This window comes from Kwoniella europaea, chromosome 1 (genome assembly GCF_036810445.1).
Source record: "Kwoniella europaea PYCC6329 chromosome 1, complete sequence".
NCBI classification, from domain to species: domain Eukaryota; kingdom Fungi; phylum Basidiomycota; class Tremellomycetes; order Tremellales; family Cryptococcaceae; genus Kwoniella; species Kwoniella europaea.
The window spans coordinates 10278171-10296048 of NC_089487.1; the positions used below are offsets into that span (position 1 = coordinate 10278171).

A 17878-nucleotide genomic window follows, 5' to 3' on the forward strand; every position below is an offset into this window, starting at 1 on the left:
ATTCATGTTCATGTTAAGTTATTACAATTGACATATTGAGTATACCTATCACCTAAATTATAGTGACCACTAACATTTCATCTCGTCTCATAATTTCACCTCCATCCACTATTTCCCCTTGCATCAAAACCATGTTGGGGATACCCTTGAGGTAAAGGTGCACGACCTTGTTGCTGCGGCGGCGGCGGAGGAGGTTGTGGTGGTCCACCAAATCCTTGTCCAGGTGATCCATATTGATTCTGGCCAGGCGGAGCATATCCCTGGGGCGGCCCGTATCCCTGTCCCTGTCCTTGTATCGGTGGTGGCTCGTAGCCACCAGGTGGTGCATAACCATTATAATTCTGATTCTGATTGAGACTCGGATTTTGTCCTCCGAAAGCTTGAGGAGGGGGCGGTCCATTATACCCATTTTGTGTGTGTCCTGGTGGTTGTGCTCCATAACCTTGCGTTGGTAGTGCACCATATCCTCCATTCTGATTGAACCCTGGTCCACCACTAGGTCCACCAGGTCCAGGTCCATTTCCATATCCACCTGCTCCTTTCCCTTGTCCATTGTTGTAACCATTTCCATTCGAACTTCCACCCCTCGGTCCAAATCTCCCTTGTCCACCACCACCCCCTCCTCCCCCTCTCCTATTATCATTCCTATCCCTCCTACCATCGAATCCTCCCAATCCACCTTCACCACCCATATTATTATGTCTTAGCATATCGCCCTGACTAGGCAATGGCGCTCTACCTCTTCCTGTTCCTCCTCCAGTTCCTCCCAAATTGGTATTTTGCGAAGGAGGTCCATTCTGATCCATTCTAGGTATCGATAAGGGACTAGTGGTAGTTGCAGATTCTCTATTATTCGTATACGCTCCTAAACCAGGTAACCCTCCGGAGCCTACTTCAGGTATGTTATTACCAATACCACCACCGACTTTAGCATTGACTGCTGCGACGAGGTTTGATAATCCCGGTAAAGCAATTTCACCATTCCCATCAACTTTCGTATCCTCCGTAGCTGTAGCTGTAGCTTTATCTCCCCAACCTGAATCTCTTTGCGTGACATTCATAGCTTTCTCTTCTCCCAAATGCCACCTATCCTTCTCATGTCCTCCAGCAGGTCTTGCTCTCTGCCAGAACCTAGCTGTGAAATCTTTAGATCCGGAGCATAAGAGATGACCCAGTGGGTGATATGATAGTGAAAATACTGAATCTTCATGTGCCGAAGCTAGGGATGTGATGGGTTCAGAAGGTGTAGGCGAAGTAAGGGAATAATGATTGATCGTCCCCGCTGCGTCGCCGGAGGTGAACAGAGAATGATGGATCGGGTGCCATTCTAGACCTGTGAAGCACAAGGGAGAGATGTGTGATTAGCTACCGCGGAGTGCGTGAAGATTATGCGATAGAATGTGAGATGAAGCCATATGTATGTGTTTGGATCGGTTGGGTCGGTTTTATATGGTCAGCACAATCACTCACAATTGATCTCCTTCGTATGTCCTTTCATAGCTTCCAACTCTCTAAACGTCCGGATATCAAATAACCTAATTACAGCATCTCCTCCTGCTGTAGCCACCAGATGTCCTTCTGGACTCCACACGCATGTATTTATCGTTGATTTGTGTGAGTGTCTATAGTGGAACACAATCAGCATTTAACATACAGGTGTAGTCGCAAGAAAAGATGCTCACAATGTGCTCAGATCTTTACCTGTTCTTGGATCCCAGAATTTCACCAACATATCTTTACTTCCACTGACTATCAGTCCTTTGGTTGGATGCCAATCTACGCATCTTACATCCCATCCGTGGCCTATGAGATGCATAGCGATTCATCAGCATGATTCAAATCTCCTTCACCGAGAAGAAGCAGTAGACTTCCAAGCCATTCTCAGGTTTTGCTATTATAGTTCGTGAAAAATTGCTCACCACTCAATACCTTCTCTTCCCTAGCTTCTCTATAGCTCCAAATTTTGACCAACCCATCATCTCCACCGCTGACGAACCTCTCGTCATTCGGACTCCAACTGACTCCATGACAAGCTTCCCTGTGCCCTTGAAACCCATGTATATTCGTCAGGTGCGGTGTAAAATACTTGATCATACCCAATTTGTCTGTCGATACCAATGCTTGACCATTATGCGAATAAGTGAAAGACCGTATACTATCGTCGTGCACTTGCGTGATGGACTCGTAATTGAATGAAGCTCCGTTCCATAAAGTGAATTGACCTTTGTCGTTCCCTGTTAATAACCTTCTAGCATCTGGTGTCCACTATATATATATCAATGTAAGCTTACGCTCGACATGTGTGTAGATGCCCAGAGAATGGAGCTTACCTGTACTACCCTAGTGGGAGATCTCTCCTTGTTTATAGATGTATGCACCCATTGATCGCATATCGATGTGGATGGGTTCAGCCTAAGAGCTACAGGAGGTAACAACTGGTGCCAAGTGTTAGCTAGCTTCTGCAGGAGAAGGCGAAAGGCAGCTCACATTGACAATGTCTGACGGGTTTGGATGTATCGCAGGTCTATATTCTTTTATCCCTTTCATCTTTGTTAACTGTACATATACCACACCATATTACATTAGCTAAATCGCATGATGGTAGTCAGAGAGGAACTTACCATTCTCCACTTGATCACACCACCTTGGTAATCCACCGCTCTCCTAGGTTTGATCTTCCTCTTCCTATCATCACCGCCCTGTCTAGTCACCGCAGCCTGATAGGCAGCTTGTTCGTGTACTTCCTCATTATCCGGATGGAGTGGTTCTAGATATTTGGTGGGTACCCAGGTGTCCTGTCCGCGGGCTCGAGAAGGTCCAGCTACCGAGTTTGTCGTGGAAACCATTGTTGTAGATGAAAAGGACTAGTGGCTGCTTCTATGTGCTCCTACTGTGATAAATATATGCATGACAATGATGGTCTATGGTATATGGGATGAATGCGAATGAGCAGGAATGGGAATGGGGGATATTGAGGTTTATGTTATGTATATGTACAAAACGCCGTTAGCGTGGAAAGTGCCACGTTTAGCATGGTTAGTGTATTTTGGGCAAATTTGATATAAATCATATAAATACAACCCCCATCTCAAACCCCTCTTCCTCGACTCGTCAAGATTACCTCGACACAACAACACACATATACATAAACATCACCATCGCACGACCATCATCGCTCCCTGCACCTTCGACATCGTCATTATCCGCTTCTATACCTGGATGGATTGGCAAGATGTTCCATTAAGACGCTTTACAAATCAATCAAATCAAATCAATCAGACCTGTCGCTCTTTATTGATCCTTAAACCTATAAAGAAACTCGCCTTTCTTATCCCTCGACAGCACAACAAACACAACAGAACCAGAGCGATAGCTTGACATCATCATCGATTTCCGAACCATCACCCATCTGTTCAGGCTGGATCACTTTGAACACTTGATTTCACGATCATCTGACAATGGTGTACGATCCTATACGAGACTGCGAGGTACCTTCGCCATCAGTCGTGAAGAATGATCCGTTCAAATACCCTACACCACCATCAGGATACGTAGGAGGATATGACAGAGATAGGGATGAAGTGGTGTCTAATGGGGGAAGACCATCCTTAACTCAGCATTCGTCATCATACTCTCCACCACCTCCTGCCGGACCTGGACCCAGTAATCTTAGAGGACTGCTGAATGATGCGCCCATGTCGGAGTCGAGGAGAGGGAGCGATAGGACAGCCTCGATATCTTCCATGCCTGAAGAAGGAGATGAAGGGTCAGGATCCTCTAGACCTCACATCCACCGATTACTCAATAACACCTCTACTCAACCCATATCAAAAACCAATTCCAATTCCTCTCTACCTAGATCATCACCCTCGAACCCATCTCCCGGCTCAAGACCCCACATGTTAGATCCAAACGGCTTCCTGACTCCTGCTACTCCCGCATCTGCATATCCCAGATCAAGATCCACGACATCGAGATCACCTCATCCACCAACACAGATGAGCCCTCAACGAGCTTCTGTACCTTTACCTTTGCAGCAGAGTCACGATCAAGGTTATCCACCACAGTATGGTGAACCCTCGCATGTTTACAGGACAGATTCGACGGCATCACTCGTAGGTCAGAGACCAATGTTACCACCCCAGCAACCTATACATCCACATGAGATGTACGGTTATGAACAACGTACACCTGGGGGCGGACCATATCAGAATTTACCTATGCGTTCACCATCTATCTCAGTCTCGCCAAGGAGTCAACATCAGTCATTACCTCATACTTCTTCTCGACCTGGATCCGCATCCAGCGCATCCCATCCATTCGGTTATCAACCCTTTCCCCAAGCTACGGCGATTTCCCCTTCCACTTCCAACAGGAGATTATCAGAGGATCCAACTCGACCCACTTCATCAAGCTCAGCCAGTGGAAGACGATACACCGATCCCAATGCTCAAATTCCCACTCCCGCTCGTAGATCAAGTCAAACTTCCACTACTGGATATCCTGCACCGCGCTTGACACCTATACGATCCCCTTCACCTATCGTTAGAGGTATACCCTATAATCCTAGTAGATTGAGTGCGCCCGGAAATGTGACTAGACCGATCGAAGCGGATGAATTGGCATATTACAGGAGCATGTCACAGCAGAATAACCCTTTAAGGAAGAGAAAGGCGAAAAGACCTTTACCATCTTGGTCTGGACCTTCACCAGGACCCAGATCGAGTTTCCCAAATGAAGAAGGTACTTCGTATTTCCCACCTCAACAGAATCAGAACGAAGATGATCCAACGAGGTATAATAGATCACAGAGTTATGTGGATGATAGAGCTTCGATAGGTCGACATCCTTCTGTCACACCCACACCTGGATCTGCATATGGCGGAAGACGACACGGAGCTTACCCCCCTGCGTTCGATGATCCGTTGGCGACTCCCGGGGCACCCCACAGAGGAAGTACACTGACAAGAGGCAGAAGACCTACTGGAAATGGTGTTGAAAATCACTTGAAGAGACCTAGCGAGAGGGACGAAGATGAATATGATGGACATGATGTACAGAGAAGGAAGGTTAGTGAGAGGCAATATGTTGGAAATAATGCTGCTGTAGCAGATCATTGTGAGTGTCTATGTACACATCAAATATATTCGTGAGCTATGTTAGGCTGATCAGATCTATACGTTGGGCTTGTAGATAACTCTCGACCAGAAGTTGGCGTCGAAGGAAGAGAGTTCTCACCTATAATAGGCTTGAAGAAGTTCAACAACTGGATCAAATCGGTGTTAATCGGCAAATTCGCTCATAGACCCCAGGGGAAGATACTGGATATAGGTTGTGGGAAAGGTGGGGATTTGAATAAGTGGAAACAGGCTAGAATCATGTTATATGTTGGATTAGGTGAGTACGGTTGCATACTTTCTGCAGGATACATCGATAGTCTATTTTAGAAAGGTTTTGGCTGATTTTTGTTTGTCCCTAGACCTCGCTGAAACGTCTGTTCAACAAGCTGCGGAAAGGTATCAGAGGATGCAAGGTCGATTTGATGGTTTCTTCTTCGCTTATGATTGTTTCTCTGTGAGTTGTAACGTTGGTTCTCCAGGTATACATCTAGCTGACATGCGTAAATAACTTTTGTAGAAACCCCTCGGCGACATTCTACCTGAACAGTTACAACAGAAAGATCTCTACGATAATGTGACGATGCAGTTCTGTATGCATTATGCATTCGAATCCGCTTCGAAGGTTAGAATGATGATTGAGAACGTATCGAGGTATCTGCGTAAAGGAGGAATTTTCATTGGTACTATTCCCAATGCAGAGCTCTTATTGTAAGTCGACATCTTCCACTTTCCTCGTCTGAGTTGAGAAAGACAAAGACATGAAGGGGATTTAGCTCATAACTCTTTCCTTCTTTCATACTGCAGATCAAAGCTCAATGAATTACCTGAAGATGACGAAGAACTCAGATTTGGTAACTCATGTTTTTACGTCCAATTCTCAGAGAGGAAACACAAGGGTATATACGGACATCAATATCGATTCTTCTTGATGGATGCGGTAGAGGACGTTCCTGAATATGTTGTAGATTGGGAAAATTTCGTCAAGTAAGTGCACATGTTGCCCTAACTTTCTCCATCTGGTGAGATAGATTATGCTGCATATGCTGATATTCGAATTAGTCTCGCTATGGAATATCGACTTCGTCTGATATACAAGAAACCTTTCCATGATATTCTTCAAGAAGAGAAAGAGTCCCGTGATTTTGGTCCTTTGTTGGGTAAGATGGGTGTGGTGAATGATCAGGGGGAAAGTTCGATGGATGAAGATCAATGGGAAGCGGCGAGTGAGTTCAAGCTCTTGCTTTTGTATGCCTGTCGGATTGGAGAAGAGGCAAAATGGCATGCTGATAATTCAATTGGTTGGTTTTCATAGATCTGTATATGGGCTTCGCTTTTGAGAAGATATAGATGTCGCTTCTCAACATCAGGTATATGGGTTCAGAAGCATGACAAGACCGATCAGTGTGACCGAGCGACGTTCCAACCTCAAGGCAAATAACGGAGTACGAACGAAATATTCTAGCCGATTATCGTACATGACACGACTTCGACGTCTGATCACTTTCACTCGATGTGTATACAATATGATTATCATGTCCATCAAAGGAATCATGTGGGGGTTCTGAATTCGATCACAGATATACATATCATTATCTTTTATCCGTTGTACATTCATCGTATGACTAGTCGGAGAAGTATATATATTAGTTCATATTTATCCTTCACACATATAAGGACCAGTTCAGTCAAGCGATCCAGCGATTAGAGAAGGCAGGAGGGAAAGTAAAGGTAAAGGTTGCTTGTGTGAAACGATTGTCGTTACATATCATTGTAGAGGAGATTGTTCAAAGATGAGGATGCATCATATAACATATCTTGCAATGAGTGATTCCGAGGACCGGTTGATTTCGTTCTATTGGAAATAAGATTATACATACTTCCTCAGTTATCTTGCGATACTTCCTTTCACACATCTCATGGATAACGCAGGTATTGTCTATTGTTTTCCTATGATATTCAGCCTTACTACTGTATCTCCTACGCCAAATCATTCTCCCTGTGAATTACATCCTACTCAGATCCCTTCTTTCCCAAACTTGTATAACAGTTTCACCCAAGAATACAATCTCAGGTGTAACCTTTTCTACTCTTAAATCCTGTAACTCAATCCATTTTTCACCTTCTTCTTCCTCCTCTCCATCATTTTCATTCTTTATCTTTGCGGAATTATCTGTGTCCTGATTTTTACCCGCTCTTATATGTATTTTCCAAGTTAACGAATTCTCTTCATTCTCGCCGTTCTTCTTCTTCTTACTTGCTGTTATACCCGGCCCCAGACCTGATGTCTCGGTCGATGCCTTTGTAGTATCCAATGTGACGTTCGATAGGAGATCGTATTGCGTATGCATAGGATCAGAAGGTTTAGGATCGACATCTACAGTATCATTAAACACAACAATGAAGTTTCCATCAGCGAGAGGAGCATATAAAGAGGATGGGATATTCGACTCACAATCACTAACGTCAACACCTCTCAGAGGGAAATTGACAATAGTTGGATTACGTTCACTAACGAAATTATTCTTGGTGAATCGTTTGATATGTAATATCAAGTATGGAGGGAGCATCGTAAGATGATGTCTTTTCAATGTAGGCCCGAACTCCTGAATACAATAACACAAAGAGGTTGAGTCAGCAGACGTTCTTCTATTTGCCGAGTTAAGTGTTCATGTCTACGAAAGTCTAAACTCACCTGAGTAGTCTTCCCGTCGAATTTGGCAAGGATGGTCGATAGTGGTACTTGAGGAATAATTTTTTTCTCATTCACATCGGTGAATAACGGTGTGGCTGGTAAATCAAGAGCGAGGAACAAGAAAGGGGATGAGATAGTTTGGATATCTACCATACCACGTAGAGATATCAGCATCTCATCTTTCTTCCATAACTCTGCGCCATTATGGTCAAAACTCACCTCTTCCAATATCAAATACCGGTCTCGAATACTCTTTATGAATAATTACCTGTTGAGTTTGGATTTGAACCTGACCTTGGAAAGATTTATATATGATACTTGAATTTTTCTTTTTATTCCCACCCAAATCCCTATGAAGGGTATTAATCAACCAAGATAAAAATTCCACCGGATCACCTTGTTCTGTCGTCTTGAATTTCCCATTCGACCTCTTGTTCACTTCATGTAAAAACTCGTGAGGGGATATTTGCGACTTGAACAATTTGGGATTCCACAACCTTTTCGCCAACACGGCTAATCGCATAACTAATTCTGTGGGTTTCCTTTCCTCTTTTAACTCCGGCGTATTTGGATCCAAGAAGAAATTACGGATTGGTGGAATATGTAAGAGTAACTGAATGATTACGTTAAGGTAATCATTTTTCTTTATATTGTTTATACCTATATATCCTGGTCGGTAAGGTTGGTTTCCTAATGTATATGATAACTGATTCCCTTTGGATAGTTTTACGAGGTCTTTTGTGGTGTATCGAGGATTTAGGACGTGGATGATATCGTTCAGAGATGGATCCGATACGAGATACCCCTCGGGTAGTACGTAGAACTGTTGAATATCCCAGCATACAACGTCAGCACGGTTATGCAGGACAAAAGGCAATAAGGTGGGATGGCTCGACTCAACTCACCTTCTCTGTACTGAGGTTCAGCCATACTCTGTGATTCTCACCTACAGCATGTCGATATGCCCAACTTCCCCTACCCCTTCCTTGAAAATACTTTCCACAAACTAAGCAGGCGTATACATTGATGTTACTAAGTGATTTTGAACATAACCTTTCGAAATCAAAATCAAGATTTTGTCGTGAGATCTGAGTTTGGACCAACTTATCAGCGCTTTTCATGTATTTGAAGAAGCAAATCTTTTTGCTATGGTAAAGAATAGACACTCACCGTATCAAGATACATATCTCGATGAGTTCCATCATCTTCCTCCTGGTGCTTGATCTCCTGTTCCTCTCCTTCGTCGTCATCACTTTCATTCGGTGGTACATTCGATGTAGAAGCTACAGGTAGCTCAGGTGCTGAGCTGACGGCGAGTGCTGATGAACTACCATTGGAATATCCATTCACTTGCTGGGTGGATGTCGAAGGTGATGATATAGCTTCGAGGGAGGGATCGATCCTCTGTCGCTTCGCCGCAGGGGGCGAGGTTGGCGGTGAGGACATTTCGATATATGAGCTATCTATAGAAGCTAAACCACGAAAGCAATGATAAGTACATCGTCCATGGGATATATGAGATGGTTCGTTCACCTACCAAAATAGGAGTATCAAAGGAAGTACAGTTTCCAGAGTCGTCTAAACGCCCGAAGAGCCAATGAAAGGTTTGGCTTCGACTTGACGTGGATAAGAAGAGCAGAGATGAAGCACCTTTCACGGAGGCAGGTTGAATTGATGATGTTGCGATGCCCTTCGACTGGGGGTGGCGGCACTTGTATTGATGATTCTATTATCCTATCCCTTGCTCGATGGTTGATGGTTGATGGTCAATGGTTTGCTCGGAATGGGAATGAAAGTTGCGGTTGTGATCAAGAAAGCTAAGATCCCTGAAACAGAGCTCCGCACGAGGGATCCACGTGTCACTCACCGCCAAGTGGAGGGCTGGCGAACGCGTATCGAAGTAACTACGAACGAGTGGGATGAGTGAATTACAAAAGAATGCAAAATACAAAGCAATATTCCTACTTGAGACAGCAAAGTGAGATATCAGCACTTCAGTTCCCCGTTGAGAAGCTCGGTCTCAGCCTCGAAAGGACTCTCCCACAGCTATGCCGTCCAGATTCGAAGATAACGCTTATCACGACGATATATAACCCATCATGGCAGATCATACATCGCCCACCTCACCTCCCTCTCTCCGTCAGGGGAAGAGAGTTCCCTCCGGCCCTCGACCCCCTCCGCTGCCTCTACGTGGCTCGCCCACTTCGTCGAGGGTCACATCAGCTGGTACGAACCCGTCTTTGAGAAAACAGACTTCGTTCGGTTCACTGAGCAAACTCATCTCAACTCCTAGAGAATCACCCCTCGACTCCATTATCGATGCGGAACATGATTTTACTGTCAGTCCCGAGAGCTCGCCTTTGCTCAAGCCAGCTGGAAGCTCCAGCAAGGATGTCCTGCCTATCACATCTCCATCAACGATGGTATCTGAACAGAAATTTCTTCCAGCTAAAGGAAAACCTCACGCTCAAACGATCACTGCGCTTCCGATGAGCCGAGAAACCTCGAAGAATCGTGCTCAGACAATGCCAGATGGTGATAGACCAATCACTCCGACATCGGCATCATTCGTAATCAGTCGTCCAGTCACACCAACAGGTATCAAGTCCCCACCCAAGTCAAAATCTAAACCTAAGCCTTCTCGTCTCAACACCAGCAATCTAATGACATCTACCACTTCATCACCTACAAAATTAGTCTCGCCTGGGATGAAGCATTGGCAACAAGTCAGATCACATGTAATGGCACCTACGCCTGCCGAAGAGAAATCCTCTCAACATCATCATGTTAGACATCCAGCTAAGAAGATGACTGGTTTAGTATCAAAAGCAGCAGGTAGATTCGGTTTCAAGCACGCTGCGGATAATGTTATAGGATATAACGATAGGAGACAATCTATGATGGGTATATTATCAGATTTGAACGACCTATCGAAGGAAGAGAAAGAAGCTATAACGAGGGAAAGGAGGAAATTCGCTAGAGATGTGAAAGTCTGTTTGGATGCTTGTTGTTTAGAGGAGAGTAAGAGAAGATTAGCAAGAATAGGCTATGATAATAATCAGAACTCATCCATGGGGGCTTACAACAACGCAGAAACCAAATCAAGTGGGATGTCGATGTACCACAATGGATCTATACATACTTCCTCTCACATGCAGAAATACACATTCGATCCTGAATTCTCAGCATTCGCACCTTTGTTAATGGAATTACACAAACATCTTCCATCTGAAAGATCAAAGAAACCATGGTCTAGAACGTGTCCTCATCATTCTGCGATATTAGCTGAACTGGGTTCAGCCTTTTTGCAAGATTCAACGTCGACCGACGGAGAGAGACAACAGGCTTTAGAGGTATTTGGGGTAATAGTAAAAAATTGGGCTTCGGATAATGCAGACGAAGAATTGGAAAGATGGTTATGGCTTTGCAGAGCGTTATTGGGTAACGATCGTCAATTGAGGGATAGAGGTTTGGCGTTATTGAACAGATTTTTACATCCTGATTCGAGTTTGCCCAAAGGTTTGGATAGACCTCAATCCGCTCTTGCTTTCTTGAGTCTGGCATGTGCCCTAATACAACTTCTACATGCGGTCGAGATGTCAGGATACGGTAATGAAGATCATTTACAGATGGTAAATGGTTTTCTGGCGGATCTGAGCGAAGGTGATATGATAGATTTGGAGGAAACGTCTCTGGTAGACCTATTAGGGTCATTGGAGCTGGGTGGATCCCTTGGTGGAGTCGATAAGGAATTGGTATGGATGGCTGTGGGCATGATCATCGGTACTCAGCCTTCTATCGCGCCGTGGTTATTGATCGAAAAAGGCCAAGTGCTTCAGGTGAGCTGTTCCATCTGCTTGATCTGGTCACGGCAGCAAGCTCATGAATATGAATAGCGCTTCTGCCCTCCTCCGTTACTACATGCAACTCCTCCCGTAATCCTGAATCTTCGTTCCCGATCATTCTCACTGTTTTTCACTTCATACACATCCCTTATATCAGCTTCTCTGGATGTTCCCCTGGCAACACGTCTATGGCGATCAGCGAGAGACATGTTGATCCCGGAGGCAGAGCATCTACCAGACGAAGATGGTTCTTTGGCTGTATCGTTAGCAACATTCCTCTTTGAGCTCGAATTGCAAGGTCACAAATTACAGCCTAGCAAAGTGGAACAATCAGACCCGTTCAGGATCGCTATGGAACCGGTAAAGGATGTCAAAGCTGGTGTAACGGAACATCGAGATATGATAGCGGAATATAGTACAAAACAAGAATGGAAGTCTCATTTCGAAATGGCCGCGAAACAAGTGGTAAGTTTATTCAAACGAGGGTATGGCTCATATGAATTAGATCTCGAATGGACCAGTGGAAGCGGTTTGTAGGATGGTCCAATCCTTTCTGCAAAACAAACGATTCCTGGCTTTGGGGAAAGAATGTGTTGTTGCTCTCTTCGCGGTATGTTAGCTTCACTTTTACTGTCGTACTGTTCGATATGAACGGATCGCTGACTTTGTCACAGCGCATCTCATCATCTTCCGTGCCTTTACAAGAGGCTCGAATCTTTCTGATCTGGCTATCCAAATCTCATCCTCAGCTATTCTATAAACCCTTATTTAGCTGTTCCGCATCAACTTCCTCGTCGACCCTCCTACCGCATCTCAGATTGGTCAGAGCCCTCTCGGATCTCCTTGGGCCAGCGAGATATTGGACTCAAGCAGATCCTCAGATGGTCGTTATCGTCCTCATGGGTGATGTAGTGCCCAAACAACCCAAAGGGAAGGGGAAAGAAGGTGAAAAAGTCACGGTCAATGTGAAATTAGGAAGATATGCGGTATTGATCGGGTTGATAGAAGCTCTCGGTCAGGTGGATGAACCTGCCGGTTCAGGAAGCAGGTTAAGGGCATTCATTGAGAATGTCGAAGCGCGTTTGGCAGCTTTCTTGGAAGCAGAAGAAAAAGACGGCTCGTTGCCTGCAGGATACAGGGGTTTGATTTGTCAACTGTTGTTCAGGATGAGGGATACTACCATGTCGATTAAGAAGTGAGTCGTCAATTGGATGACACGAAAACGTCAGCTTACATCCTGTGCGTCGCAGATCAACGTGGTTGAAGTCTATCTTAGCATGGTTTACGGAACTAGCCTCGGCTGAACCTTATCGAAATGCCGAGACAATGGCAGATGATGAGCAGCTCCTCTCTTTGAAAACCCTCTATCAAGGTATGATATCGAGTGCAGACTCTCAAGATAAATCGACGCCGATAATCAACTCGCCTCCAAGCAAGTGGACAGGTGGTTCAGCCAGGCGAGATAGTCTACCTCTTTTGTCAGAGAAGAAAAGAGCTATCTTCGACACAAACTTGGTCAAAATCGTTCCCTTCTTGCTAGTCACGGTACATGCAGCATTATCAACCGAGGACTGGGAAGCTCTTCTTCCTAGATTATGGCATTATTACGATTCTTCTCGCCCATCGCGAAAGGGATTGACGTTTCTACTTGAAAAATGTGCCGAAAGGATTCCAGGTCAACTTCGGGCGATCATAATCTCGGATCTCACTAGGTGAGTCGAATCGTCGATGGCCTTATGCTGATTATTAGCGATTATACTTTTGTTCGTTCACACGCACTGAGCAAGATAGCTATGCTATTCGGATGGCGATTTCAGGTATTGGCGCACCGCATCCTCACTGATCGACGTGGACCCGTATTCCAATTCACCTCGAAGACCTTGGAGTTCGTCGCGACCGAGATTGGATCACCAGATTGGGTGCCACCACATGACGTGCAAGATGCTGCCTTGAAGAAATTTGGTCGGACACTCCCCTTAGAACTTCGACAGCGATTGATGGAACTAGGATGGAGTGAAGATGAATCTCTACAAGCTAAATCGGACTGGGAACAGGTCCCCGTATCAGCCTTACCCGCTTTACAGTATCAACAAGAAGGTATCAATGTCGAAAGGTCGCCCAGTCCCATGAGATCCCTTACCAGGAAAGGTTCCAGTGGGTCTGGAAATTCTTTTACCGGCAAGAAAAGAAAAGCCATATTCTCACCTACTCTGCTGGCCATAATCAACGAACAAGCTCGAGCACTTGCAGGAGAGATTGAGGGACCGATCAGTACGACTTCACTGGAAATTGTGAAATTGCTTCAAAGGGATGACCCGACTGGCTTGTTGCGGCCCATTGCAGAAGGTTTCGGAGATGATTTCCTCGATTCGCTCGCTCGACTGAATTGCATATTTGCAACACTTACGCCTGGGTTCGCCTACGCTGCACTGAATTCTTTAGTGGGTCATCTGAAAACGGTCTTGCGTAATAGCCCTCATTTCGACCATCACGCTCTAGCATTAGCTACGATCTCGCGACTGGTACCGAGTACGAGCGAATTCTCATTACGAGATATAAGGAAGAACAAAGCTGAACATGTACTTCTTCCTGCATCGATTCATGAAGATGAAGGTGGTTTCAAGGTACATGCACCTTGGCGAGATGGTCAAATAAATGTGCAGACGGCCCAACTTTTGATTCTGATAGAAAGTTTACGCGCAAATCCACGAGAAGTGTACTTGTTCAAGAAGATGCTATCGAATCTGCAAATTCGAGACTCGATACCCCACCTTCCCTTCGCTCGAGCTTGGCTGGTCTTGATTTCGACGCTGTTCTCGGCTGTTAATAGGAATTACAACGATCGAGCAGAACTGCGACATTTCCTGTCCAACGTCGGTAATATACTCCAAATTCATGGCCAGAAAGATCTACTGGTTGCTTCGCACGCTATGCGAGTGTTTATGCTCTGTTCCGCCAGATTCAGGCGACTATTTGCTTCTATGGGCTTCTCAACCATCATGCGATCTATATACGACACCTATTCAGGAGGGAGTTCAGCTTTGAAGGATTGTATCGAATACGCTTCGAGGAGTTTCTATCGGATACATCAAGATTCTTTCGTCTATCAGACTTGTGTGGTCATCTCGGAAGGGGAATACGATCCTTCAGAGGTATACTTGTTGTTATCAAGTCTATCAAGAGGGAACTCGGAATCTTCCGGTGTCTCCTCTGGTATCAAGGATCTGAACAACCAAGAAGAAATCGATGCCTTAGTTCAAATGTTATCCGGTCCCGAAGTCGCTTTGTCCGATTTGGGGCAGGCTTTTTCCGAGAAACATTCGCTCAAACAAGTTTCAGCAATTACATTGGAAGAGACCATCTTCTCAAAAGAAAACATCATCAAGCTTTTCGTCACTGTCATAGCGGCTAATCCAGCTACTACACGGGCAGCGAATTTCCTCAGATTACTTTCAGGGCTGGTGCCGCATACATCAGAACATCAACCGAGTCAAGAATTACTCAGAGAAGGAGTAGAAGTACTGGGATCGGTAATCCAAAAGGGGAAAACAGGAGATGAAGCAGCTATATCGGCTTTCCATCCTGGATCCAATGAGTCCACCTCAGACTGGACAGCCGCACGAAGAGAATACGTATTCCTAGTTGAATCATTTGCAAGATCCGGTGGTCAACTAGGTGCTTCAGCTACGAAACGTACTTTGGATATGGTTCTCGATCTATTGAAACGTCAACCTGAATCTGTCGGTCCGGCCGCATCGAGTATTGTCAGTTCCCTAGCCAAGACCCACTTGTCATCGTCGAAGCCTACACCTTTCTTAAAGGATATCGCGCCTTTGTTTAGGATGTTCATTGCAGTTGTCGATTTTTCCGGTGTGTTAGATTCGATAACTGCTCTGATTAAACGGTCTTCCTTCAATCTAGATGGCGAGATCACCTCGATCATCGTTGAGAACTACGTGGAACCGGCTGTGAGGATGTTGGCTTCTGCCGCTGAAGAAAGTATGGCATTTATCGTACCGCTTCGTTCGAGTGCGGTGAAATTACTCGCAGCTGCGGTATTCCTTAGAGGTGACGCTTTAGGAGCTCTCGAACGACATCCACCTTCCGCAAGTTTGTTGGCTTCTTTGGTCTTACCTCTGTGTCTGTTACTGGAACCTCCTGAAGAAGTCGATCGAGAAGCTGTATATGGTAGTCTATGGATAAGGTTGTTAGCTTATGTCTTGAAATCGCGAGATCGACATAAGACCAAAACTGTCAAGACGGTCACTACGAATCAAGTTATAGCGGCGACTGTTCTGCTGACTGTACAGATAGTCAAAGTTATCTTCATCCGAGCTTCAGAAAGTATATCTTCCATTAAAGGCTTATGGACCTATATTTCTTCATACCTACTACGAGTCATCGAAGATGGAGATGCCTCTTTCGCCGAATCATCACTTATCAACCCTTCGCCCAGAATCGTAGATTGGATAATGTGGAGTCTATTCGAATTGATTTGTCTGCACAAGAACCCAATCATGATTGATCTTAGGTATAAACTACAACTGGTCTTATCGAATATACATGAAGAAGTCGAAAGGTCTGCACCACCTTCACCCAGCCTAGGAGCTGGAGGGAAGTTATCGAATCCACCTATAACATGGCAAAGTATGTCAGGTAGAGCCCGGCGAATCTCATCTGCTAGAACGCCCTCAGCATCATTCGGTCATTCGAGATTACCCAGTGCGACCTATCCTGATATGTCAGGATTTGGATTAGGTCTAGATTCTACTCCAGGTCCGGGTCATGGTCATTCAAGAACGTCGAATACGAAGCTTACTCCGGAATACATAAAGAACAGTCAACATTCCAGAATGCCAAGTCAAAGTCAACAGTTCCTAACTCCTTTCAGTGGTAGTACACCGCCTACGTCCAACAGAATAGGATCACACGGTAGGATGCCAAGTCAGTCTTCTCTTTCTGGAGGTGCTCATCATTCACATTCAGGAGGAAGTGGCAATGGAGGTATGGTCAGACCTTCGTTCTCCGCTTTATCTGCTAGGAGAGTCTCTAGACCTGCTTTCGAAGTTTTCCAAAATACCCCAGGAGGAGGGGCTGGGGCAGGAGGGATGCATCGTAGATTCCCATCTTCCGCTGGAGATGTTAGGAATTTAACAAATGAGAAAATCGCAACTGCTAGTAGTAAAGCGAATGGAGGAGCAATCGTTCACTTGTTGTCTACCCCTAACCAAATTCTTTCAGCTACAAGTAGTAATTTCCCTACGTTCTCCCCTTCCCATAGTCCCGTTTCACCTCAAGGCAAGAACCCCTGGAGAGGAAATACTCTAGGTGGTGGTGGAGTCAATGGACGAAGAGGAGAATCCGCTTTGAGGGAAATTAGAGTGAAGAATGACAAGTTGTGTGAGATGACTAGGAAGTCAATGAAGATGGTTAGGTTGATCAATGGGTATGAGAATGGTAGTAATGATGGTGACAACTTGTTTGGAGATGATGATAATGAAGATGATGATATGATGAGAAGTTGGAATGTATTGGATGCTTTGGTGAGTTATCATAGTAACATCGTCAATGACACATACTTATCATGATATTTTTGTTTGGGTAGAACGTGATATCAGAACAAACTCGGATTTTCGTAGAAGAGGAATTTAGAGATCTCTTCTCACCTATTTCGTCCACTACGTCCCATGAAATTGGCTTAGGACACATATTAAATGTCGTAGATCATTCTTTGAATCTCACCGATGCCCAAAAATCACAAGAAAAAGAAAAAGAAAAAGCAAAGAGGGAAAGTGAATATTCGTTAGCTCCTGAGGGATATCATCTTGATCCAAACGAACATTATCATCATCATCATTCTGGTCCAGGTGGTATAGCGGAAGAAGGAGAGGAAGAAGAAGAAGAGAATATGAAATCGTTCAAATTCGGAGGTGCATTTGGATTTAATGAAAAGAGAAGGAATTCAAGTTTGACTAGGAACAATATTCCTTTGTTATCTGTTTCCGAGAATTAGTTGTATAAGATTATCGAATTTTATCCCTTGGCGTTGCAGTGAAAAGGAATAGGATGTGGATAACGGACTATCTTACTGTAATAATCGTTTGTATTGCGTAATCGTATGACTATATGTCTAGCATGCGTCTTAACGAAAGTATGACCTTCACGAATGTATGCCATGACGATTCAGTCTTACAATTCGTCACCTCTCGATTCATCCCCTG

At 44.7% G+C, this 17878-nt stretch overlaps 4 protein-coding genes across 4 annotated transcripts; 2 read left to right on the top strand and 2 right to left on the bottom strand.

Annotated features, from left to right (window-relative positions):
• Positions 1–95: 95 nt before the first annotated feature.
• On the bottom strand, positions 96–2846 carry V865_003913 (uncharacterized protein; the record flags this gene model as incomplete). Its single annotated transcript, XM_066227700.1, has 7 exons — positions 96–1333; positions 1471–1622; positions 1683–1803; positions 1920–2265; positions 2331–2435; positions 2488–2556; positions 2622–2846. The coding sequence occupies 7 exons, from the start codon at positions 2844–2846 to the stop codon at positions 96–98; spliced, it is 2256 nt and encodes a 751-aa protein (XP_066083797.1).
• A 612-nt stretch (positions 2847–3458) lies between these two features.
• Positions 3459–6467, top strand: V865_003914 (uncharacterized protein; the record flags this gene model as incomplete). Its single annotated transcript, XM_066227701.1, has 7 exons — positions 3459–5118; positions 5194–5397; positions 5480–5574; positions 5638–5828; positions 5925–6104; positions 6180–6343; positions 6433–6467. The coding sequence occupies 7 exons, from the start codon at positions 3459–3461 to the stop codon at positions 6465–6467; spliced, it is 2529 nt and encodes an 842-aa protein (XP_066083798.1).
• A 656-nt stretch (positions 6468–7123) lies between these two features.
• V865_003915 (uncharacterized protein) lies at positions 7124–9258 on the bottom strand (the record flags this gene model as incomplete). Its single annotated transcript, XM_066227702.1, has 6 exons — positions 7124–7494; positions 7573–7723; positions 7813–7958; positions 8032–8635; positions 8718–8900; positions 8983–9258. 6 exons carry the CDS (start codon positions 9256–9258, stop codon positions 7124–7126), a joined length of 1731 nt encoding a protein of 576 aa, XP_066083799.1.
• Positions 9259–9911: 653 nt separating this feature from the next.
• On the top strand, positions 9912–17670 carry V865_003916 (uncharacterized protein; the record flags this gene model as incomplete). Its single annotated transcript, XM_066227703.1, has 7 exons — positions 9912–11651; positions 11709–12142; positions 12195–12267; positions 12332–12852; positions 12908–13369; positions 13441–17200; positions 17263–17670. 7 exons carry the CDS (start codon positions 9912–9914, stop codon positions 17668–17670), a joined length of 7398 nt encoding a protein of 2465 aa, XP_066083800.1.
• Between the last annotated feature and the right edge of the window lie 208 nt (positions 17671–17878).